This window comes from Mobula hypostoma, chromosome 10 (assembly GCF_963921235.1).
Source record: "Mobula hypostoma chromosome 10, sMobHyp1.1, whole genome shotgun sequence".
NCBI lineage: Eukaryota > Metazoa > Chordata > Chondrichthyes > Myliobatiformes > Myliobatidae > Mobula > Mobula hypostoma.
The window spans coordinates 27,649,376-27,674,032 of record NC_086106.1 but is presented as its reverse complement, the minus strand read 5'-3'; the positions used below and the strand labels follow the sequence as shown (position 1 = coordinate 27,674,032).

The window sequence follows — 24,657 nt, the reverse complement described above, 5'->3', positions numbered from 1 at the left end:
TGTCGCGCCGTCATCTTCTCCTCTGCAATTGGGTTATTTTATCTGGAGTGCAGGAGGATGAGGAAAGTTTATAAAGGTTGGACAAGTTTGGGTTATAGACAATGGACAATAGGTGCAGGAGTAGGCTATTCGGCCCTTCGAGCCAGCACCGCCATTCACTGTGATCATGGCTGATCATCCACAATCAGTACTCCGTTCCTGCCTTCTCCCCATATCCCTTGACTCCGCTATCATTAAGAGCTCTATCTAACTCTTTCTTGAAAGTATCCAGAGAATTGGCCTCCACTGCCTTCTGAGGCAGAGCAGTCCACAGATCCACAACTCTCTGGGTGAAAAAGTTCTTCGTCAACTCCGTTCTAAATGGCCTACCCCTTATTCTCAAATTGTGGCCCCTGGTTCTGGACTGCCCCAACATCGGAAACATGTTTCCTGCCTCTAGCATGTCCAATCCCTTAATAATCTGAAATGTTTCAATCAGATCCCCTCTCCTTCTAAATTCCAGTGTATACAAGCCCAGTCGCTCCAAGCTTTCAACATATGACAGTCCCAGCATCCCAGGATTTAACCTCGTGAACCTCCGCTGCATTCCCTCAATAGCAAGGATGTACTTCCTCAAATTTGGAGACCAAAACTATACACAATACTCCAGGTGTGGTCTCACCAGGGCCCTGTACAACTGCAGAAGGACTTCTTTGCTCCTATACTCAACTCCCCTTGTTATGAAGGCCAACATGCCATTAGCTTTCTTCACTGCCTGCTGTACCTGCATGCTTACTTTCAGTGACTGATGAACAAGGACACCTAGATCTTGTTATACTTCCCCTTTTCCTAACTTGACACCATTCAAATAGTAATCTGCCTTCCTGTTCTTGCGACCAAAGTGGATAACCTCACATTTATCCACATTAAACTGCATCTGCCCGCTCACCCAACCTGTCCAAGTCATCCTGCATTATCTCAACATCCTCCGCACATTTCATACTGCCACCCAGCTTTGTGTCATCTGCAAATTTGCTAATGTTATTTAATCCCTTCATCTAAATCATTAATGTATGTTGTAAATAGCTGCGATCCCAGCACTGAGCCTTGCCGTACCCCACTAGGCAACGCCTGCCATTCTGAAAGGGACCCATTATCCCTACTCTTTGTTTCCTGTCTGCCAACCAATTTTCTAGCCCTGTCAGTACCCTACCCCCAATACCATGTGCTCTGATTTTGCCCACTAATCTCCTATGTGGGACCTTATCAAAGGCTTTCTGTAAGTACAGGTACGCTACATCCACCGGCTCTCCCTTGTCCATTTTCATAGTTACATCCTCAAAAAATTCCAGAAGAATAGTCAAGCATGATTTCCCCTTCATAAATCCATGCTGAGTTGGACTGATCTGTTTCTGCTATCCAAATGTGCTGCTATTTCATCTGTTATAATTGACTCCAGCATCTTCCCCGGCACTGATGTCAGGCTAACTGGTCTATAATTCCCTGTTTTCTCTCTCCCTCCTTTCTTAAAAAGTGGGATAACATTAGCTACCCTCCAGTCCTCAAGAACTGATCCTGAATCTATAGAACATTGGAAAATAATTACCAATTCGTCCACGATTTCCAGGGTTGTTTTATCTGGGGTGCAGGATAGAAACATAAGGTTTCGGGGCTAAGGACTGGAGGACTGTCTGAATGTATGAGTGGATGGGTGAGTAGCAGAGTGGAAGAGGAGCTTTCAGAGTCATAGAAAAGTACAGCACAGAAACAGGCTCTTTGGCCCATCTAGTCCATGCTGAACCATTTAAACAGCCTAGTCTCATTGGCTGCACCGGGACAATAGCTCTTCATACTTCCTACCATCCATGTACCTATCCAAACTTCTCTTAAACATTGAAATCGAGCTTACAGGCACCACTTGCGCTGGCAGCTCGTTCCACACTCTCACCACCTTCTGGGTGAAGAGGCTTCCCTTCAGGTTCCCGTTAAACTTTTCAGCTTTCACCTTTAACCTGTAACCTCCGGTTGCACTCCCTCCTAACCTCAGTAGAAAAAGCCAGCTTGCTTTTACCCTATCTCTACCCCTCATAATTTTGTGTACCTCTCATTCTTCCGCATTCCAAGGAATAAATTCCTGACATATTGAGCCATTCCTTGTAACTCCTCCAATCTATCTCCCAGACCCGGCAGCATCCTTGTAAATTTTCTCTGTATTGTTTCAATCGTACTTACGACTTTCCTGTACGTTTGTAGGTGACTGAAACTGCGCAGGATACTCCAAATTTGCCGTGTTTTGTTGCTTGTGTTGCTCTGCTGAACATGGTGGGCACGCTACGTTGTCACTGGAACATGCTGCCCCCCAGCACACTTTGGTTGTGTTGTCTGTTAACAAAGTGGCATGTTTCACTGTCTGTTTCGGTGCACCTCCGATAAGTAAATGAACCTGATCTGATCTGAATTGTGGTCTGTAAAAAAAATAAGGTTGTATAATCAACGCATAGAGTTGTCGTGATGTTTATCATTGTTTTATGCCCCAAAGCCGGTTTGTTTAAAGATGATCTTAAAGGAGAGTTTAACCTGTCAAATCACACCCATTTTTGCCAGAACGTGTGTCGATATTTGTCCCTGCTCATCCTTTGTTTTGCCAATGCAAATGACACATTTCACTGTATGTTTTGACGTACCTGTGACGTATCTATGAATCTGAACTTTTAACAGTGAAATTAGCAAATCTGGTTGATGGAGGGTTTACAGAAACGTAAACCACAGTAGACAGTAGTGATGGCTGGAGTTGAGTAGTGTGGAAGAGAACAGGGGTGCAGCGGGCGTGCTGGAATCCGTGCTGGTCTGGGGTGGCTGGTTGCTCCTGTCGATGCTCTCTAGTGTCCACTCCATGGAATACAAACTTAATTGGTTGCGGCGGACCCAGCATGAGACAAGCTCATTTGCCCTCGCCTGCTGAACCGGGGCAAGTTGAGGAACTGCTACAAGCTTATTCCTGGCTTCAGGTCAACATCCCAAGCACCCCATCAAACTTCAGGCCTGTGCGATAATTTTTGGTGACTGTATGTCCTATCATAACTGTATGTACTGTGTGTGTCTTTGTGTGCTTGTGCTTTGCAACTTTGGCCCCAGAGAAATGCTGTTTCATCTAGCAGCATACATGTGTACGGCCGGATGAGAATTAAACTTGAGCTCAACCTTGAACTTACAGACCTTATGACCTTCTTCTCTCAGTACTAATGAGTGCTTCTCGCTGCAGATATCTTGATTTTGTGGCCTACTATGAAGCTGAGAAACCCAAGACCTTCATCTGCAAGCCAAATCCTGAATATGACTGGCGCAGCATCTTTTTGACCCAGGACATCAGAGATACGCAGTCCAGGAAGGACTTCATCTGCCAGGTCTACATTCCGAAGGTACTTTACTGCATTCTTGACTCTCTGCCTAGAATGTTAACTCTTTATCTGCATTTTGGTTTCCCTCTCGCCCCTTCTCTTCTCCTCCTCCTTCCCTCTCTCCCACGGTCCACTGTCCCCTCCTATCAGATTCCTCCTTCTTCAGCCCCTTGCCTCTTCCACCTATCACCTCCCAGCTTCTTACTTCATCCCCTACCCCCCCATCCCCACCCACCTTTCTCCTCACCTGGTCTCACCAATCGAGCTTGTGGCAGGTTCCCCTTGCACCCCTTCTCTTCTCCTCCTCTCCCTCTGGAGCCCCTTCTCCTTCCCTTTCTTCCGTAACCAACGGGAGTTGTTATCTTGTTATTTCATCTTCTCATTATTTATTGCTATTGATTTATATTTGCATTTCCACAGTTTGTTGTCTTCTGCACTCTAGTTGACCTTTCACTGATCCTGTGATAGTTACTCTTCGATAGATTTGCTGAAAATTAATCTCAGGGTTGTACATGGTGACGTACACGTACTTTGATAATAAAATTTACTTTGAACTTTGAACATAGACCACTCTCCTCTCTTATTATATTCCTCCTTCAGCCCTTTCCATTTTGCACCCAACTCCTTTTGGCCTCTGATCACCCACACCCACCTACCTTCCCCGCCCCCCCCCACCTCACCTGGCTTCACCTAGCACCTGCCACATTCTCCTCCCCCTCCCAACCCACCTTCTTATTCTGGCTTCTTGCCCCCTTCCTTTCCTGTCCTGGTGAAGGGCCTCAGCTCAAAACATCAACTATTTATTCCTTTCCTTCGATGCTGCCTAACCTGCTGAGTTGCTCCAGCATTGTGTGTGTGTGTCTGAATTTCCAGCATCTGCTGAACCTCTTGTGTTTATGAGTTACTGCACCCTTTCCTGCTGAGTATAGGCTATCATAGAGGTGGATCCTAAAATAGACTTTGCTTTATTCGTTATGTTCTGCGTCATATGACGTGGACGATAGTCATAGTCATACTTTATTGATCCCGGGGGAAATTGGTTTTCGTTACAGTTGCACCATAAATAATTAAATAGTAATATCTAAATTATGCCAGTAAGTAAGTCCAGGACCAGCCTATTGGCTCAGGGTGTCTGACCCTCCAAGGGAGGAGTTGTAAAGTTTGATGGCCACAGGCAGGAATGACTTCTTATGACGCTCTGTGTTGCATCTCGGTGGAATGAGTCTCTGGCTCCATCCCCACAACATCACTGGCCTTACGAATGAGTTTGTTGATTCTGTTGGTGTCTGCTCTCCTCAGCCTGCTGCCCCAGCACACAACAGCAAACATGATCGCACTGACCACCACAGACTCGTAGAACATCCTCAGCATCGTCCGACAGATGTTAAAGGACCTCAATCTCCCAAGGAAATAGAGATGGCTCTGACCCTTCTTGTAGACAGCCTCAGTGTTCTTTGACCAGTCCAGTTTATTGTCAATTCGTATCCCCAGGTATTTGTAATCCTCCACCATGTCCACCCTGACTCCCTGGATGGAAACAGGGGTCACCGGTACCTTAGCTCTCCTCAGGTCTACCACCAGCTTCTTAGTCTTTTTCACATTAAGCTGCAGATAATTCTGGTCATACCATGTGACACGGTTTCCTACTGTAGCCCTGTACTCAGCCTCATCTCCCTTGCTGATGCATCCAACTATGGCAGAGTCATCAGAAAACTTCTGAAGATGACAAGACCCTGTGCATTAGTTGAAGTCCAAGGTGTGAATGGTGAAGAGAAAGGGAGACAAGACAGTCCTCTGTGGAGGCCCAGTGCTGCTGATCACTGTGTCGGACACACAGTGTTGCAAGCACACGTACTGTGGTCTGCCAGTCAGGTAGTCTTGAATCCATGACACCAGGAAAGCATCCACCTGCATTGCTGTCAGCTTCTCCCCCAGCAGAGCAGGGCGGATGGTGTTGAACGCACTGGAGAAGTCAAAAAGCATGACCCTCACAGTGCTCGCTGGCTTGTCCAGGTAGGCGTAGACACGGTTCAGCAGGTAGACGATGGCATCCTCAACTCCTAGTCGGGGCTGGTAGGCGAACTGGAGGGGATCTAAGTGTGGCCTGACCATAGGCCGGAGCAGCTCCAGAACAAGTTTCTCCAGGGTCTTCATGATGTGGGAGGTCAATGCCACCGGTCTATAATCATTGAGGCCACTAGGGCGCGGCGTCTTCGGCACAGGGACGAGGGAACCCTCCGGAGCCTCAGGCTCAGGTTGAAGACATGGCGAAGTACTCCACATAGCTGAGGGGCACAGGCTTTGAGCACCCTGGTACTGACACCATCCGGTCCTGCAGCCTTGCTTGGGTTGAGACGTTTCAGCTGTCTTCTCACCTGTTCAGCTGTGAAGCCCACCGTGGTGGTTTCATGTGGGGAAGGGGTATCGTCATGAGAGCAGGGTGGGGGGCTGTGAGGAGGGGTAGGAGGGGAGAGTGGAATATGTGTTGGTTGGGGGCCGACAACAAATGACTCATGTAGGGGATGGGCAGCGGCCACAATATCAAATCTGTTAAAGAACAGGTTAAGTTCATTGGCCCTGTCCACACTGCCTTCAGCTCCTCTGTTGCTAGTTTGCCGGAACCCAGTGATGGTCCTCATCCCACTCCAGACCTCTCTCATGTTGTTCTGCTGGAGCTTCCACTCAAGCTTCCTCCTATACCTGTCTTTAGCCTCCCTGATCCTAGCTTTCAGGTCCCTCTGTATTGCCCTCAGCTCCTCCCTATATCCATCTCTAAATACCCTCTTTTTAGCGTTCAGGATGTCCTTAATGTCCTTTGTTACCCATGGCTTGTTATTTGAATAACAAAGGACAGTTCTTGTCAGAACATTGCGGTCCTTCCATGAGCATGATTGTTCTTGGCCAATTGTTCCACAGAAGTGGTTTGCCATCGCCCTGTTCTGGGTAGGGGTGGGTGACCCCCAGCCATTATCAATACTCTTCAGAGATTGTCTGCCTGGCACCAGTGATCGCATAACCAGGACTTGTGAACTGTACCGGCTGCTCATATGACCATCCACCCCCTGCTTCCATGGCTTCACGTGAACCTGATCCAGGAGCTAAGCAGGTGATACACCTTGCCCAAGGGTGACCTGCAGACCTTACATCTCCTTTGGTGGAGACCTATCCCACCCCGTTACTCAACCAAGATAATGGAAATTTTATTACTGCTCTGGTGGTAATTTTGTGTTTGGACTGGTTATGCACAGCATTCGGTCACCGCGAATGATAGGCTGGTGGGAATGGTGGAAATTTGGGTAAGAAGGAAATCGGGGGATTTGAAGATGTGTGGGTTGAGTGGGATAGTGGGGGGCATAATTCACGAATGGAATAAGGACTTGAGGGATAGGCTGGGCAGGAATTTCCATTAGCAAATCCCTTTTGTAATTGTCGAGCCAACTTCACATGCTAAACTGATTATGCATTGGAGTGGGATTGATCAGAGGGAATTTTGAGGGTTTCTGTGTCGAGGGCTGGAGTAGGGGTAAGTCCGAAGGAAAGGACCAGATGCAGATAAAGACAAGAGTTTCTGCAGGTGCTGAAAATCCAAAGTAACATATCCAAAATGCTGGGGGAAGTTAGCAGGTCAGGCAGCATCTATGCAGAGGAAAAAAGAGTCGACGTTTCAGCCCAAGACCCTTCATCTGGAATGCAGACACACATTTCAAAAATTAGTTACCAATGCGGATGGCGACCGAGGGTTCAGCACCGGATGCCTGCGTTCTGATCACTGATGGGATCCCTCTGCCTCCAGGGAAGGAGCCTGTGGTAGCCTATCGCTGTGTGGCGGCTCAGGTGGCCAGAGGGTAGGCCTCCGCAGTGTCTCTTTCTCTTTTGACAATGTCAGAGGATGTTACCGAGGTTCTGTGTTCACGGACCGGACTACTGGGTTCTTGTACTCTGGTCTTTTTCAGTCTAATGGATTTTATATTCTGGGTTTTTCCCCATTCTTTCCTGTTTTTTATTTGAGTGGGCAGAGGGTGGAGGGATTTGGGGGTTGATGTTCTGTGTTTTGTGCAGGGGAAGGGGGATTTGGGGGGCTTGATGATTGTGTTGCTGTAGTTTCTACGGGGGGGGGTGCATGGGTTTGATGTTTCTCTTTCAACGACCTCCATGTTTTTTCCTTTGTTCCGTGGCTATCTGGAGAAGATGAATCTCAGAGTTGTTCACTGCATACATACTTTGATAATAAGTGAAACCTTTGAACCTCACAGTGTGTTAACTCTCTCTCTACTTGTGCAGCCCTTCACTTTGGATGGTTTCAAGTTTAACCTCAGGCTCTACGTCTTGGTTACTTCTTGTGACCCTCTGCGGATATACCTCTACAATGAGGGCCTGGTCTGTTTTGCCACTAAAAAGTATTCCGAACCAACCGAAAAGAATTTAGTAAGTGACACATTGACTTATCTTTAAGACATACAGTTAATTCTCTGAAAGTACGATCCTACTTTTATAAGAGGTTAATTCTTGCCTAACTTACTGTTGTATGGAAATAATCGACTTGGGTGGGATCTTGCTGTTACGTTCCCAACCCCAACCAAAAGCTGACTACTCTGGGGGCGCGGGGAGTGGGAGGTTGGTGTGGTTACAGAAGCATCTCCTAATGAGTCTAGTTCGCAAAGCTTACAAGACAAAGTCAGGAAAAGCCCTTCCCACCATTGAACACGTCTACAATGAGCGCTGCCATAAGAAAACAGCAACTATCATCAGGGATACCCACCATCCAGACCATGCTGTCTTCTCATCAGGAAGAAGGCACAAGAGCCGTAGATCTGTCATGGTAAGTTTCAGGAACAGTTATCACCCTACAACCATCAGGCTCCTGAACCAGTGTGGATAACTTCACTCAGTTCAACACTGAACTGGTTCCACAACCTATGGACTAACTTTCAAGGGCTCTACAACTCATGTCCTCAATGCTTCTGTCTGTCTTTATGTACTTGCGCAGTTTGTCTTCTTTTGTACAGGTTATTTGGCCGTGTCTGTGTGTTGTTTTTCGTCAGTTCTATTGTATAAGACCATATGAGATAGGAGCAGAATGGGCCATTCAGTTCATCGAGTCTGTCACCATTTCATCATGGCTGATCCACTTTCCCCCTCAACCCCAATCTCCTGCCTTCTCCCGGTAACCTTTCACACCCTGATCACCTCTGCCTTCAGTATACCCAATGACCTGGCCTCCACAGCCCTCCATCTGCACAATTAATTCCACAGATTCACAACCCTCTGGATAAAGAAATTCTCTTCATCTCCATTCTAAATGAACGTCCTTCTATTCTAAGGCTGTGCCCTCTGATGCTGGAATCCCCCACCATAGGAAACATCCTCTACACATACAATCTGCCTACGCCTTTCAATATTCAATAGGTTTCAATGAGATCGCCTCTCAGTCTTCTGAATTCTCATGCGTACGGGCCCAGAACCATCAAGTGCTCCTCCTGTAGTCATTCTGGTGAACCGCCTCTGAACCCTCTCCAATGTCCGCTTATCCTTTCTTAGATAAGGGCTCACGATACTCCAAGTGAGGCCTCACCAGTACTTTATAAAGCCTCAACATTAACTCCTTGTTTTTATATTCTAGTCCTCTCGAGATGAATGCTAACTTTGCATTTACCATCATCACCACAGACTCAACCTGCAAATTAATCTTTAGGGAATCCTGCATGAAGGCTCTCTCATCCCTTGCACCTCAGATTTTTGGATTTTCCGCCTGCTTAGAAAATAGTCTACCCTTTTGTTCCTTCTGCCAAAGTGTATGACCGTAAACTTCCCGACACTGTAACTGTTATACTCTGTTCTGCATCTGCCACTTTGCATATTCTCCTTATCTGTCCATGTCCTTCTGCAGGCTCCCTGCTTCTTCAACACTACCTGCCCCTCCACCTATCTTCATATCATCCGCCAGTCGGCCACAAAACCAACAATTCTGTCTTCATAGACAATACAGAAAGAAGCAGTTACTCCCGAACCCCAACACTGATTCCTGTGGGACGCCAGTGGGTGCTGTGAACGCCTGCACAAAAATGAATCTCAGGCTAGTATATGGTGATATAGTTGTACTTCGATAATCAATTTACTTTGAAATTTGAACTTTGAAGATTTTATAAGATAAGTTTGTCATATGTACATCGAAACATCAAAACTGGGCTGAGAAGTGGCAGATGGAGTTCAACCCAGATAAGTGTGAAGTGGTTCATTTTGGTAGGTCAAATATGATGGCAGAATATAGCTAATGGTTAGACTCTTGGCAGTGTGGAGGATCAGAGGGATCTTGGGGTCCAAAGCCATAGGACGCTCAAAGCAGCTGCGCAGGTTGACTCTGTGGTTAAGAAGGCATACGGTGTATCAGCCTTCATCAATCGTGGAATTGAGTTTAGGAGCCGAGAGGTAATATTACAGCTATATAAGACCCTGGTCAGAGCCCACTTGGAGTACTGTGCTCAGTTCTGGTCGCCTCACTACAGGAAGGATGTCGAAACCATAGAAAGGGTGCAGAGGAGATTTATAAGGGTGTTGGGGAACATGCCTTATGAGAATAGGTGAACTCGGCCTTTTCTCCTTGGAGCGACGGAGGATGAGAGGTGACCTTATAGAGGTGTTTAAGATGATGAGTGGCATTGATTGTGTGGATAGTCAGAGGCTATGAAATGGCTAGCACGAGAGGGCATAGCTTTAATGTGCTTGGAAGTAGGTACAGAGGAGATGTCAGGGGTAATTTATTTACTCAGAGAGTGGTGAGTGAGTGGAATGGGCTGCCAGCAGTGGTGGTGGAGGCGGAAATGACAGGGGTCCCCACCTTTTTCGCACCGCGGACCGGTTTAAGATTGACAATATTCTTGCGGACCGGCCCGGCCAATGGTGGGGGGGCGGTGTTCAAGTTCGACAGTGTGTGACAGGGAATGAGGAAAGGTGCAGCTGACTCATATCGCGAAGTCATATCATTTCCTCGTGGCCCGGTAGCACATGCTTTGCGGCCTGGTACCTTTCCGCGGCCCGGTGGTTGGGGACCACTGTTTTAAGAGACTCCTGGATGGATACATGGAGCTTGGAAAAATAGAGGGCTATGGATAAGCCTAGGTAATTCTAAGGTATGGACATGTTTGGCACAGCTTTGTGGGCCGAAGGCCTCTGTTGTGCTGTAGGTTTTCTGTGTTTCTATCCTCATAATCCAATCCAGGCAGCATCCTGGTAATCCTCCTAAATATTGAGGAAAATTGATGATTCCATCGTAAAACAGATTGAAAATGGGAGGTTGTGTGATATAACACTCAAGGATATATCTAGCCAGGGTTATTGGCCCTGCATCTTGCCCGGAGTTAATCTGCCTTGATTTCAAGAAAAAGCAATAGAGTCATAGAAAAGTACAACACAGAAACAGGCTTTTTGGCCCATCTAGTTGGTGCCAAACCATTTAATCTGCCAAATCCCATCAACCTGCACTCGGACCATAGCTCTCCATACCCCTCCCATCCAAACTTCTCTTAAATGTTGATATCAAAATCATATTCACATGAGGTTACGCGTTGTATCGGAGGGATAGGAAGGTAGGCGGAGGGGGTGGTGTAGCTCTGCTGGTAAAGAACAGCATCAAATCAGCAGAAGGGTGTGGCATAGAATCAGAAGATGTTGAATCCTTGTGAGTTCAGATAAGAAACTGCAAGGGTAATGGCAGTTATATACAGGCCTCCCAACAGTAGCTGAGACATGGAGCACAGATTACAACAGAAAAAGGAAAAAGGTGTTTCAAAAGGGTAATGTTATGGTAGTCATGGGAGATTTTATCATGCAGTTCGATTGGGAAAATTAGGTCGGTAATGGAATTCAAGAGAGTGAGTTTGTTGAATGCCTAAGAGATGGCTTTTTAGTGCAGTTTGTCATTGAGCCTGCAAAGGGATCACCTACACTGGATTGGGTGTTATGTAATGAACTGGAGGCGATTAGGAAGCTGAAGGTAAAGGAACCCTTAGGAGTCAGTGAACACAATATGATTCAGACAGGGAGAAAGTAGAGTCTGATGTAGTGATATTTCAGTGGAGAAAAGGAAATTTGAAAGGAAAGTAAAGTAAAAGTATGAGAGAGGAATTGGGAGGAGATGCTGGCAGGGAAGACAGCAGAGCAGCAATGGCACAAGTTTCTGGGGAAAAAATGGGGAAGGTGCAGGATAAATGTATTCCAAAAACAAAGAAATACTCGGATGGCAAAATGCTACAACCGTAGCTGACAAGGGAAGTCAAAACTAATGTAAAAGCAAAAGAGAGGGTATACAACAGAGCAAAAATTAGTGGGAAGATAGAAGGTTGGGAAGCTTTTATAACCCTAGAGAGAGCAACTAAAAGAATCATTAGGAGGGAAAAGATGAAATATGAAAGCAAGCTAGCAAATAATATCAAAGTTGATAGAAAAAGCATTTTCAAGTATATAAAAAAAATAAAGGAGAAATGAGAGTGGATATAGGACCGCTAGAAACTGAGCCCAGAGAAATAATAACGGGGGACAAGAGGTGGCAAATGAACTAAATGAGTATTTTGCACCAGTCCTCACTGTGGAAGACACTAGCAGTGTGCCAGATTTGAAGAGTGTGAGGGAAGAGAAGTGAGTGCAGTTTCTATTACAAGGTTGAAGGTGCTCAAAAAGCTGAAAGACCAAAAGGTACTTTTTTCAGCTGGACCAGATGAACTGCAAACTGGGGTTTTGAAAGAGGTAGTGGTAGTGAGTGTTGAGGCATTTGTAATGATCTTTCAAAAATCATTGGACTCTGGTATGAAAATTCCAAATGTCACTTCACTCTTTAAGAAAGGAGGGAGGCAGCAGAAAGTTTGCAGATGATACGGAGATTAGTGGAGGGGCAGGTAGTGTGGAAGAAGCAGGTAGGATGCGGAAGGACAGATAGATTAGGAGAATGGGCAAGAAAGTGGCAAATGAAATACAATGTTGGAAAATGCATAGTTATGCAGTTTGGTAGTAGAGATAAATGTTCAGATTATTTTCTTAATGGGAAGAAAAATTCAAAAATTTATGAGGCAAAGGGACTTGGGAGTCCTTGTACAGAACACCCTAAAGGGTAACTTGCAGGTTGAGTCAGTGGTGAGGAAGGCAAATGCAATGTTAGCATTCATTTCAAGAGGTCTAGAATACAAGAGCAGGGACATGATGCTGAGGCTTTATAAGGCACTGCTGAGGCCTCACCTTAAGCACTGTGAACTGTTTTGGGCTCCTTATCTAAGAAAAGATGTGCTGGCATTGGAGAGGGTTGAGAGGAGGTGCACAAGGATGAGTCTGGGAATGAAAGGGTTATCATATGAGGAACATCTGATGTATCTGGGCCTGTACTCGCTGGAATTTAGAAGGATGAGAGGGGATCTGATTGAAACCTTTCGAATATTGAAAGTCCTAGGCAGAGTAGACGTGGAAAGAATGTTTCCCATGGTGGGGGAGAAGGACAAGAGGGCAAAACCTCAAGGTAGAGGGGCATCCGCTTAAAACAGAGATGCGGAGAAAGTTCTTCAGTCAAAGGGTGGTGAATTTGTGGAATTTGTTACCACAGGCAGCTGTAGAGGACAGGTCGTTGGGTGTATTTAAGGCAGAAATTGATTAGTTCTTCAATGGCCATGGCACCAAAGTTACGGGGAGAAGGCTGGGCAGTGGGGTTGAGGAGGGGAGGAAAAGGATCAGCCATGATTGAATGGCGGAGCTGACGATGAGCCAAATGGCCTAATTCTGCTCCTGTGACTTATGGTTTTATGGTAGTACAGAGAAATTAACACCGTGAACGTTAGGACTGAAAAATGCGTTCAAACAGAGGGATCCATAACTTCTTGAAAAAGAAATCACAGGTAGGTAGGGTCGTAAAGAGAGCTTTTAGCACACTGGCTTTCATAAGTCAAGGTACTGAGTACAGAAGTTGGGATGTTATGTTGGAACCACTTCTTTTTACATTATATATCAAGGATTTCGATGATGGAGTTGATGGCTTCGAGGCTAAGTTAGCGAACGATCCGAAGATCGGTGGGGGTGGGGGGGGCAGGGAGTATCGAGAAAGCAGAGAGGTGCAGAAGGATTTAGACAGTGTAGGAGAATATGCAAAGAGGTGGCAGATGGAAAACAGTGTATGGTCATGTACTTCGGTAGAAAACTTAAAAGCATAGACAATTGTATGACTGGAGAGAAAACTCAAAAATTGGAGGTGCAAAGGAACTTGGGCAGGATTCCATAAAGGCTAATTTGTTGGTTAAGTCAGTGATAAGGAAGGTGTGAGCATTCATTTTGAGAGGAATAGAACATAAAAACAAGGATATAATGTTTTATATGGAACACTCACAGAATGCTGGAAGAGCTCAGCAGGCCCAGGAGCATCTATGGAGTATTTGGGGCCCTGAATGGAAGTGAGAGAGGAGGTGCAGGGCAAGCGGGTGGAACAAGCATTGCACCTGACACTACACCTCGTCCCTCACTGCCATTCAGGAGGCAACACTTCATCTGTGAGTCTGTTGGGGTTCATCTACTGTATCTGATGCTCTTGGTGTGACCTCCTGTATGTCAGTGAGACCCGACGCCGATTGGGAGACCGCCTTGCAGAGCACCTACACTCCGTCTGTCAGAAAAACCCGTTTCAAGTCTACTTCCCATTCCCATTCTGACATGTTAGTCCTCGACTGCCACGATGAGGCCACACTCAGGTTGGAGGAGCAGCACTTTGTATTCCATCTGGGTAGCCTCCAACCTGATGGCATGAATGTCGACTTCTCTAACCTCTGGTAATTGCCCCCAACTTTATCATTCCCATTCCCATTTCCCTCTTTCACCTCATCTCCTTACCTGCCAATCACCTCCTACTGGTGCTCCCTCCCCTTCCCTTTCTTCCAAAGTCTTCTGTCCTCTCCTATCAGATTCCCCCTTCTCCAGCCCTTTATCTCTTTCACCAATTGACTTCCCAGTTCTTTACTTCACCCCCTCCCCCCTCGCAGTTTCACCCATCATCTACCACCTTGTACTCCTTCCTCTCCTCCCCGCCACCTTCTTGCTGTAACTTCTCATCTGTCCTGATGAAGGGTCTTGGTCTGAAACGTCAACCTTTTGCTCTTTCCCATAGATGCTGCCTGGTCTGCTGAGTTCCTCCAGTATTGTGTGTGTGTTGCTCAGATTTCCAGCATCTGCAGGGTTTCTCCTCCTTGAGGCTTTAGAAGGCACTGGCGAGGCCTCCCTCCCTTGGGGTATTGTGAGCTGTTCTGGGCCCCAGAAAGGATATGGTGACACTGGAGAGGGTTGAAAGGAGGTTGACAAAAATGATTCCGGGATTGAAAGGCTTATTATATGAGGAGCATTTGATGGCTCTGGGCCTTAACTGACTGGAATTTAAAAGAATGAGGTGTTGGGAGAGGGTGTGAAATCTCATCAAAACCTATCGAACGTTGAAAAGCATTGACAGAGTGGATGTGGAGAGGATGTTTCCTATAGTGGGGGAGGCCAAGACCAGAGGACACAGCCTCATAGTAGAGGGACATCGATTTAGAACAGAGATGGGGAGGAATTTCTTTAGTTTGTAGAATTCGTTACTACATGCTGTGAAGGCCAAGTCGTCGGGTATACTTAAGGCAGAGCTTGTTAGGTTCTTGATTTGTCAGGGCATAAATGGATACGGAGATTGGGGCTGAGAGGAAAATAGATCAGCCATGATGAAATGTCAGACAAGACTGGATGGGTCAAATGGCCCAATCCTGCTCCTACAACTTACAATCTTGTGACGTGGACTACTCCGAAAAGAAAAGCTCAGCCCATATTTCATCAGCAGAATTGGAATCAGAATCAAGTTTACTATCATTGTCATTTGCCATGAAATTTGAGGTTATGCAGCAGCAGTACATTGCAGTACGTAATAATGAAAGTTATAAATTACAAAAAGAAATATATTTTAAAAATTAAATAAGTTGTGCAAAACAAGACCAAGAGACAAATGTTATTGAGGTACTGTACATGGGTTCATTGTTTATTCTGAAATCTAATGGCGGAGGGGAGCAATCTGTTCCTGAATTGTTGAGTGTGTGTCTCCTCCCTGACGGTAGAAATGAAAAGAGGCTTTACCTGGGTGGCGAGGCTCCCTCAAGATGGATGTTGCCTTTTGAAGATGTCCTCGAAAGTGGGGAGGATTGTGCTCAGGATGGCTGATTTATTATCCCTCTCGACTGTTTTCTCCTGCCTTCTCCTGTTAACCTTTGATGCCCTGACTAAACAAGAACCTATCAACCTCTGCTTTAATACACTCAATGACTTGTCCTCCACAGCGGTCCGTGGCAACAAATTCCACAGATTCACCACCCTCTGGCTAAAGAAATTCCTCACCTCTGCCCTAAAGGGAAGTTCTTCTATTCTGAGGCTTTGCCCTCTGCTCTTAGAGACAGCCGTCCCCCCTCCCACTACAGGAAACATCCTCTCCACGTTGATTTTCAATATTTGATGGTTTTCGTTGAGATCCCCCATCATCCTTTTAAACTTCAGCGAGTACAGGCCCAGAGGGAGCAATGCTCCTCAAATGACAACCCTTTCATTCTCGTGAACCTCCCCCAGACCCTCTCCAATGCCAGCTCACAATTCTTAGATAAGGGGCTCAGAACTGCTCACGATACTCCAAAGTTCGGTCTGAGTTATAAAGCCTCAACCTCGCATCCTTGCTCTGACTGACAGCACCCATCCTTCTGCACTGCGCTTCAGATGAGCGATCCTTTGACTTGGCGATGTTTTGGGGCTGCAAAAACTGCTTTAAGATGCAAGGCTTCCTTCAGTTTCACCTTCTTGCCACCTGCCGACTGCTCTTCATCACCACAGGAAAAGTGAAGCCGAGAGGAATGAGGAAAATAGCATTTGAGCAGCTTCTGGTTGGGGTGGCGTTAGTGTGACACGATAACTGAGGGCAATGTCCCTGACTGAGAAACCAACATCTTTATCTTCTGCCTCTCACAGGATGACGTCCGCAAGCACCTCACCAATTACGCCATCAACAAGCGTATGATGAACGTTGTCCCAGATGAAAAGAAAGGCAGTAAAAGGTGAGACCATATGCAGCAGGGTGCACCCTTCACCACGAGCAGGCACATTATAGAAGGTCAGTGTTGGAGTGATTTTTGGGGTTAGGACATAGACATTTAGCAATTGAATTTGGCTACCAGTCTTCATATCTGAATGTGTGTTGTGGATTTTATTTGGAGTGCAGATCTGAACTTTATATGTAGGCATCCGTCTTGTGAGACCATGGAAGGTACCCCTTGGAAGTTTACACCTTGGAAGCTTTCCAGGGCGCAGGCCTGGGCAAGGTTGTATGGAAGACCAGCAGTTGCCCATGCTGCATATCTCCCCTCTCCACGCCACCGATGTTGTCCGAGGGAAGGGCATTAGGACCCATACAGCTTGGCAGTGGTGTTAATGCAGAGCAATGTGTGGTTAAGTACCTTGCTCAAGGACACAACACGCTGCCTCGGCCAAGGCTCGAACTAGCGACCTTCAGATCACTAGAGGGACTCTTTAACCACTTGGCCACATGCCAACACGTGACCAAGTCTGAACATGTGGCCAGCTCTGAACAATGGGTTCCTAAAAGCCATGAATCCCAGCTGACAATGGTGATTAAAATTCATTTGCATGTGTGTGGTGTGGCTGTGAATCAGGAGGTGTGAAGGTCGAATGTAGTTTCAAAGAAAGCATTGTCCATGCATTGTAAGTATGGAGTTGCCCTTTGCCGTTTGGCACATAAAATATCGAGCCCCACGTCAGGCCGGCCAGACCTTTCGACCAGAAGTGTCTCCATAAAATGCCTTCTCTACCTTGCTTTGTCGAATAAAGAAGCTGCTTTGTATCTACCAGTAATTTTCTTCGCTGGCTTCATTCACGCAACAACCTTAGTGAGCAGGCACGTTGTAGAAGGAAGGGGAGCACACAGCAGCAGCTTAGTGAAGCCCTTAACTCTGTTGCCACTACTTCAGGTTGTCATAACTGGCGGAATGCTCCCAATGGCATGCTATAAGACCATCAGATATAGGGGCAAAGTGGGCCATTTGGCCCATTGAGTCTGCTCTGCCATTTAATCATGGGCTGATCCAATTCTTTCAGTCATCCCCACTCCCCTGCTTTCACCCCATACTCTGGCTAATCAAGAACCTATCTATCTCTGCCTTAAATGAACTCAATGACTTGGCCCCCACAGCCACTCATGGCAACAAATTCCACAGATTTACCACCCTCTGACTAAAGTAATTTCTCTGCATCTCAGTTCTAAATGGACGTCCTTCAATCCTGAAGTCATGCCCTCTTGTCCTAGAATCCTGTACCATGCCCTCCAATAACTTCTCACAACCAAGTCTAGCTCCTGGCCTTCACATGTGGCTTAGCCACTAAGCTGGGCAGAATCATTTCTACTGACAGGAGAAGGGGCAAAGGTGGGTTAATGGCATCTTAAATCCAGTCGCTTCAGGCAGATGGGACTCATCAACCATGGCAGGCCCCTCATCTAGGAGAAGGAAAACTCTGATCTCACACCTCCCATTGCCCTGCGACTACACCCACTCATAGGGAAGGCTTCAGGAGTAAACCCTGAGGGAAAACATCTGCGGCAGTCCCACGTTGAGTTCAACACTGACTGGCAACACCTGCGACGCTGCGGGTGCCAGGCTGTGTTGCTCTCTGCCGTTCCTTTGGGTTCATCAACTGCGTGGAGATGGGGAGCTTGCTACATGGGCAACAGCTTGCTTTCCATATCCGGGCTTAGTAGCTAAGCCACACGTGAAGGCCAGGAGCTGTGACTTGGTTGTCAGAGGCAATATTGAGGCACACGCCATTGGGAGCATTTAATAGGCAGCGGGAGCTCATCCCCATTACCACGCCATGGCTATAACAACCTTAAGGAACGGAGTGAAGCTGAAATTGTTGCAATGGATGACTGGAAGCGGACCCAAGTGCAGAACACCGACACGGAGGTAGCATTAACAGAAGTGTGTTTATTAATAGTTGCGAGGAAGGTCGGAGAGTGAGGATTAGATGCTTACATGGACAACAAACCGGAGTAGCCTGAACCCAGAGCTTGGTTATGGAGCTTGGACACGGAGCCTGGACTCGGACTCAGACATGGAGCCTGGACTCGGACTCAGACATGGAGCCTGGACTCGGTCTCAGACATGGAGCCCATTGGACTCGGACACGGACTCGGACACGGAGCCGGACTTGGACTCGGACTCGGATACGGAGCCCGGACTTGGACACAGAACAACAAAACCAAACAACGACAGACAATTTGTATCTTGATTCGGAGTAGCAGCAAACAGCCAGCAATACTCAGCAGGACACGAAACTACAAAACCAAACTGCAAAACCAAACGACGACAGTCCGTTTGTATCTGGACTCGAAATAGCGGCAAAGGGCCGGCAATACTCAGCTGGACACGAGACGACAGAATTCCCAAAGCAACCCCAGGCACCGAAGCAACTTAGAGTCCACTATTCTCAGCGGCCCGGAACGTGCTTTGCCGCACTGGCTGAGGTGACGGTCCAGTCCCAAGTAGATGTAAGCCGGAGTTATTATGTTTCCAGTTGGGATGAGAATCAGGTGCCTTAGTCAAGGAGCCAGGTAAAACACGGGGAAAAGGAAATGAACAGAAATGAGGAATCAACTGACTGGACCGTGACTGAAATAACAGATAAAAGTGAGTGGAAAGACAATGCTAAACACTCTCTCATTCAAATCTGCAGACAGGAGTCATTATTAATGATCAAACTAAATATATGATCAATAAATAATGACAATAATGAGCAGGAGTCAATTATACGTCCCTTGCCACAGTGAATGTACCTGGATTGGAATATCTGTTAGGATGTCCGGCTAGTTGGGATCGTCCCAATCTGGTATTTCGTGTCCAGCAAGAACCATGGATCTAGAAAAAAGAAATGTGAACTAAATCCCATGAAGGCAGACAAATTTACATCAGTGATGGGATAAATCTGGAATAAAGGTCTGTAAGACATGGCAACTGTTGAGCTGTTGCTGAAAAGCTCTTTAGTGAGGGAAATCTCCCATTTCCTCTTCATATTTGAGGCCTACAACACTGCTGTGGCCTTACCATTGTTTGCAATGGGCCGTAAGTTCATGGACCCTATGCAGGTTACAGAGAAGGAGGTGCTTGCTGTCCTGAGGAAAATTGGGTAAATCCCCAGGGCCTGACAAGGTGTTCCCTCAGACCCTGGGGGAGGTTAGTGCAGAAACTGCAGGGGCCCTAGCAGAGATATTTAAATAATTCTTAGTGACAAGAAAGGTTCTAAACATAAACCAGGAAATTACAGACTGCTCCGTCTGACATCAGTAGTGGGATAGTTATTGGAAAGTATTCTGAGGGACTGGATATATGAGTAAACAACAGGAATTCTGCAGATGCTGGAAATTCAAGCAACACACATCAAAGTTGCTGGTGAACGCAGCAGGCCAGGCAGCATCTCTAGGAAGAGGTGCAGTCGATGTTTTGACGAAGGGTCTTGGCCTGAAACGTCGACTGCACCTCTTCCTGGATATATGAGTATTTGGATAGACATGGGACTGATTCAGGATAGTCAGCATGGCTTTGTGCATGGTAAGTCATGTCTAACCAATCCTGGAGAGTTTTTTGAGCAAGTTACCAGGAAAGCGGATGAAGACAAAGCAGTGGATGTTGTCTACATGGACTTTAGCAAGGCATTTGACAAGGTCCCGTATGTGAGGTTGGTCAAGAGGGTTTAGTCGCTCGGCATTCAGCATGGGTTTGTAAATTGGATTAGACATTGGCTTTATGGGAGAAGCCAGAGAGTGGTAGTAGAGGTTTGCCTCTCTGACTGGAGGCCTGTGACCAGTGGTGTGCTGCAGGGACCAGTGCTGGGCCCATTGTTGTTTGTCATCTCTATCAGTGTTCTGGATGATAATGTAGTTAACTGGATCAGTAAATTTGCAGATGACACCACGTTTGAGGATATAGTGGACAGTGAGGAAGGTGGTCATGGCTTGCAGAGGGATCTGAATCAGCTGGAAAAATGGCAGCTGGAAGTCAATGCAGACAAGTGCGAGGTGTTACATTTAGGTAGGACCAGCCAGGGAAGGTCTTACACAGTGAATGGTAGGGCACTGAGGAGTGCGGTAGAACAAAGGGATCTGGGAATAGAGGTCCAAAATTCGTTGAAAGTAGTGTCACAGGTAGAAAGAAAGCTGTTGTCACATCGGCTTTCATAAATCAATGTATTGAGTACAAGAGATGGGATGTTATGTTGAAGTTGTATAAGACATTGGTGAGGCCTAATTTGGAGTATCGCATGCAGTTCTGGTCACCTACCTACAGGAAAGATGTATAGTAAATAAGGTTGAAAGAGTAGAGGAAAAATTTACAAAAATGTGGCTGGGTCTGGAGGACCTGAGTTATAAGGAAAGATTGAATAGGTTAGGACTTTCTTCCTTGGAATGTAGAAGGTTGAGAGGAGATTTGACAGAAATATTCAAGATTATGAGGGGTATAGATAGGGTAAATGCAAGCAGCCTTTTTCCACTGAGGTTGAGTGTGACCACAACCAGGGATCATGGGTTAGGGTGAAAGGTGAAAAGTTGAAGGGAAACATGAGGAGAAACGCCTTCACTCAGATGGTGGTGACCAGTGTGGAATGAGCTGCCAACACAAGTGCTGCATGCATGCTCGGTTTCAACGTTTCAGCCAAGTTTGGATAGGATGGAGGACTATGATCCTGGTGCAGGTCAATGGGTGTCGGCAGTTTAGCAGGTTTTGGCATGGACTAGATGGGCCAAAAGGCCTGTTCCTGTGCTGTACTTTTCCATGACAATGACTCTAGAAACACTGATTTGTTACGTCAGGCTTGTTACACGGAGCTTGGGAGGGTGAGACTAGAACTAGAGCTCGTGGGTTAAGGGTGAAAGGTGAGAAGTTTAAGGGGAACATGAAGGGAAACTTCTTCACTCGGAGGGTAGTGAGAGTATGGAGCAAGCTGCCAGCAGAAGAGATAGATGGAGGTGCGATTTCAACATTTAAGATAAATTTGTACATGGATGGTAGGGCTACAGACTGGGTGCCGGTCAATGGGACCAGACAGATTAATGATTCAGCATGGACTAGATGGGCCAAAGGGCCTGTTTGTTTACTGCAGTGCTTTCTGACTGTGAATGTAAACCACCAGGCAACTTCACAAGATGGAATATCGTGGGTTCAGGGTGCGGTCAACCTTTTCAAAGGCAACTATGAATCGGCAAGAAATCACTTCCAATAAATCCTGTCAAAAAGGGGGGAAATTAATCAAGAGAGCTGATATTTCCTTCAATGGATACGCAGTCTATCTTGTGGCTTGCAGTGCTGTTGACCTCTCACACAATAACACAAATGGTGGGCAGAGTACTTGATCAGCGAAGTCACTCGGCAATGCCATCCGATGGATGAACGGTGGCCTGCGATAGATTAGAACTGACGGCTCTGTAAAATGTTGTTTCTTGCAGAAAGCTGTCTTTCTTTAACCAGTACATGGAGAGCAATGCCTATGACCTGGAGGTGCTGTGGAGCAGTATTGAAGACGTGATCAACAAAACCATTCTGTCTGTGCATCCGGCCCTGAGGAACACCTACCTCACCTGCTTCCCAAATCACGGGTCTGGGAGTGCTTGCTTTCAGCTCCTCGGCTTTGACATCCTGCTGGACCACACCTTGAAACCCTGGCTGATGAAGGTACGCGCGTCTCTGGGATACATAAAGGTTAAGCAGATAATTTAGGTGACTGCATAAAACATGCAAATGTAACATCATGATGGGATGGCCAGTAATATCGTGAAGGATCGCACCAACCCTGCTCACTGTTTGTCCCCACTCCCATCAGGGAGGAGGCTCTGTAGCATCCACACCAGGACCACCAGACTCAAAAACTGTTACTTTCCCCTAGCAGTCCTCCAAGAGGACCGCAACCGTGTTGTAGGGTTTGGAGACTTGCGCGCCTCAATGTCCCGGAGAGGTCTGCACGCTGGAGCCGGGGCTTTAGGCTTTGGCTCTGGGTAGGGTCACCCATGACAAACAGGTCAAAGGGTAGAGGCCAGACTGAGAGCGGTGTACCGGTCCTCCAGGTTCGAGGGCTCAACTCAGCACTAACAGCACTGACCACTAAAACAAAACCGTTACGCAAACAGCAATGAAGAATCCTCCTACATCTGAGTGTGGCGGTGTTCCTGAGTCTCCACCTGGGACTTACATGTCCGACAGTAGTGAAAACCGAGAGGAAGCTACGGGCATGATCAAGGAATCTCTGAACACCACCAGAGATGGAGGACCTTCACTGTTGTCCTAAACACCAGCGCTGTAATGGGCAGTCAGTAAGTCCCCAAGTACTGAGGCTGATCAACACCCCCGCCCACTAACCTACCCCTCCACACACCCGCAACCACCACTACTTTATCATTTCCTGTCAGAGTCACCTTATGTACAGAAACTCCTGTGCCCAGCGTCACTTTATGGACATACAATCAAGCTATGCATATAAGCTATCTAATGTATTTATATTTACTGTGTTTTTTCCCATTATTATTGTGTTTTTTTTCCGCTTTTCCATTATTATTGTTATCGAAAAGGTGTTATATTTGGATGTGTGCAGTGTAGAGAATAAGGTCGATGAACTAGTGGCACAGTTGCAGATTGGCATAGATGATCAGAATTAGAATCGGGTTTATTATCACCGGTATGTGTCATGAAATTTGTTAACTTAGCAGCAAGAGTTCAATGGAAGTGTTCAGGAACAGTTATTACCCCACTCAACCATCAGGAAGAAGGTACAGGGTCTTGAACCAAAGGGGATATCTTCACTTAACTTCACTCACCTCAGCATTGAACTGCTCCCACAGCCTATGGACTCACTTTGAAGGACTCTTCATCTCATATTCTTGATATTTATTGTTTGTTTATTTATTTATTCTGGATGTTTTGTTTGATTCCTTTTAAATACTGTGAATGTCCTCAAGTAAGTGAATCTTAGTGAATCAACATATGCCTATGGTCATATGTACTTTGATAATAAATTTACTTTGAACTTGACTTTGAGTAGAAGAGCAGAACACAGTGCAGAAGCAGTTTGACAATGACAGCCTTAAGGTAAAAAAAAAAGTTAAACCAACTTTCTGACTGTTATCCCAAAATCTGCTCCCTGTGGAAACAGATAGAAGGGTTCATAAAGAGAGATTTTGGCACATTGGTCTTCATTAATCAAATTGTTGAGTACAGAAGCTGAGTTGTTAGATTGAAGCTCTTGAAGATATTGGTGAGGCCTACTTTGGAGTATTCTGGTCACCTAACTACAGGAAAGATATCAATGATTTGAAAGATAGCAGAAAATATTCACAAGGATGTTGCTGGGTCTCGAGGGCCTGAGTTACAGGGAAAGTTATTCTCTAGAGCGCAGGGAATCAAGGAAGATTTGATAAAGGTGTACGAAACCATGAGGAACATAGAGTAAATGGAAGCATGCTTTTGTCGCTGAGGATGGGTGAGACTAGAACTAGAGGTCATGGGTTAATTGAGAAAGGTGAAATGTTTAAGGGGAACATGAAAGGGATCTTCTTCACTGAGAGAGTGGTGAGAGTGTGCCAGCGGAAGTGGCGGATGCGACATTTAAGAAAAGTTTAGATAAGTATGTGGATGGGAGGGGTATCGAGGTCTATGGTACAGGTGCAGATTGATAGGAATTGGCAGAATAATATTTTGGCATGGACTAGATGGGCCAAATGGCCTACTTCTGTCTTTTAGTGCTCTTAGACTATGACACAATGGAAGATATGCATCTGTAGATGGGTGGAGGACCATGGTCGTTTATGATAGTTCCCATAGACAAAGACCTGGCATTTGTCCATAGTTAAATCCACATTAAAATGGTTCCAGAGAGGAAGACACCAGAGGGTGATTAAAAACAAGAGAAAATCTGCAGAGGCTGGCAATCCAAAGCAACACAGACACACAGACAAAAAGACACACAGACACACAAATACACACAGACTCACAAATACACACACACATACACAAAGACATACAAGGTTGTTGGTGATAGGTGAAACCAGGAGATGGGGAGTGGGGAGGTAAAGATCTGAGAAGTTGGTGAAAGAGATAAAGGGCTGGGGAAGGGGGAATCTGATAGGAGAGGACAGAAGGCCATGGAAGAAAGGGAAGGGGGAAGAGCACCAGAGGGAAGTGATGGGCAGGTAAGGAGATAAGGT

General features: G+C 46.3%; 1 protein-coding gene across 1 annotated transcript in view; it reads left to right on the top strand.

The window, feature by feature from the left end:
- Positions 1-24,657, top strand: part of LOC134352463 (probable beta-tubulin polyglutamylase) — a 104,484-nt gene that overhangs the window by 46,365 nt on the left and 33,462 nt on the right. The window contains exons 5-8 of the mRNA XM_063059743.1: positions 3,242-3,398; positions 7,659-7,802; positions 16,371-16,456; positions 21,910-22,135. Of these exons, the coding sequence (XP_062915813.1) occupies positions 3,242-3,398; positions 7,659-7,802; positions 16,371-16,456; positions 21,910-22,135 (613 nt within the window). The remainder of the gene's footprint in view (positions 1-3,241; positions 3,399-7,658; positions 7,803-16,370; positions 16,457-21,909; positions 22,136-24,657) is intronic.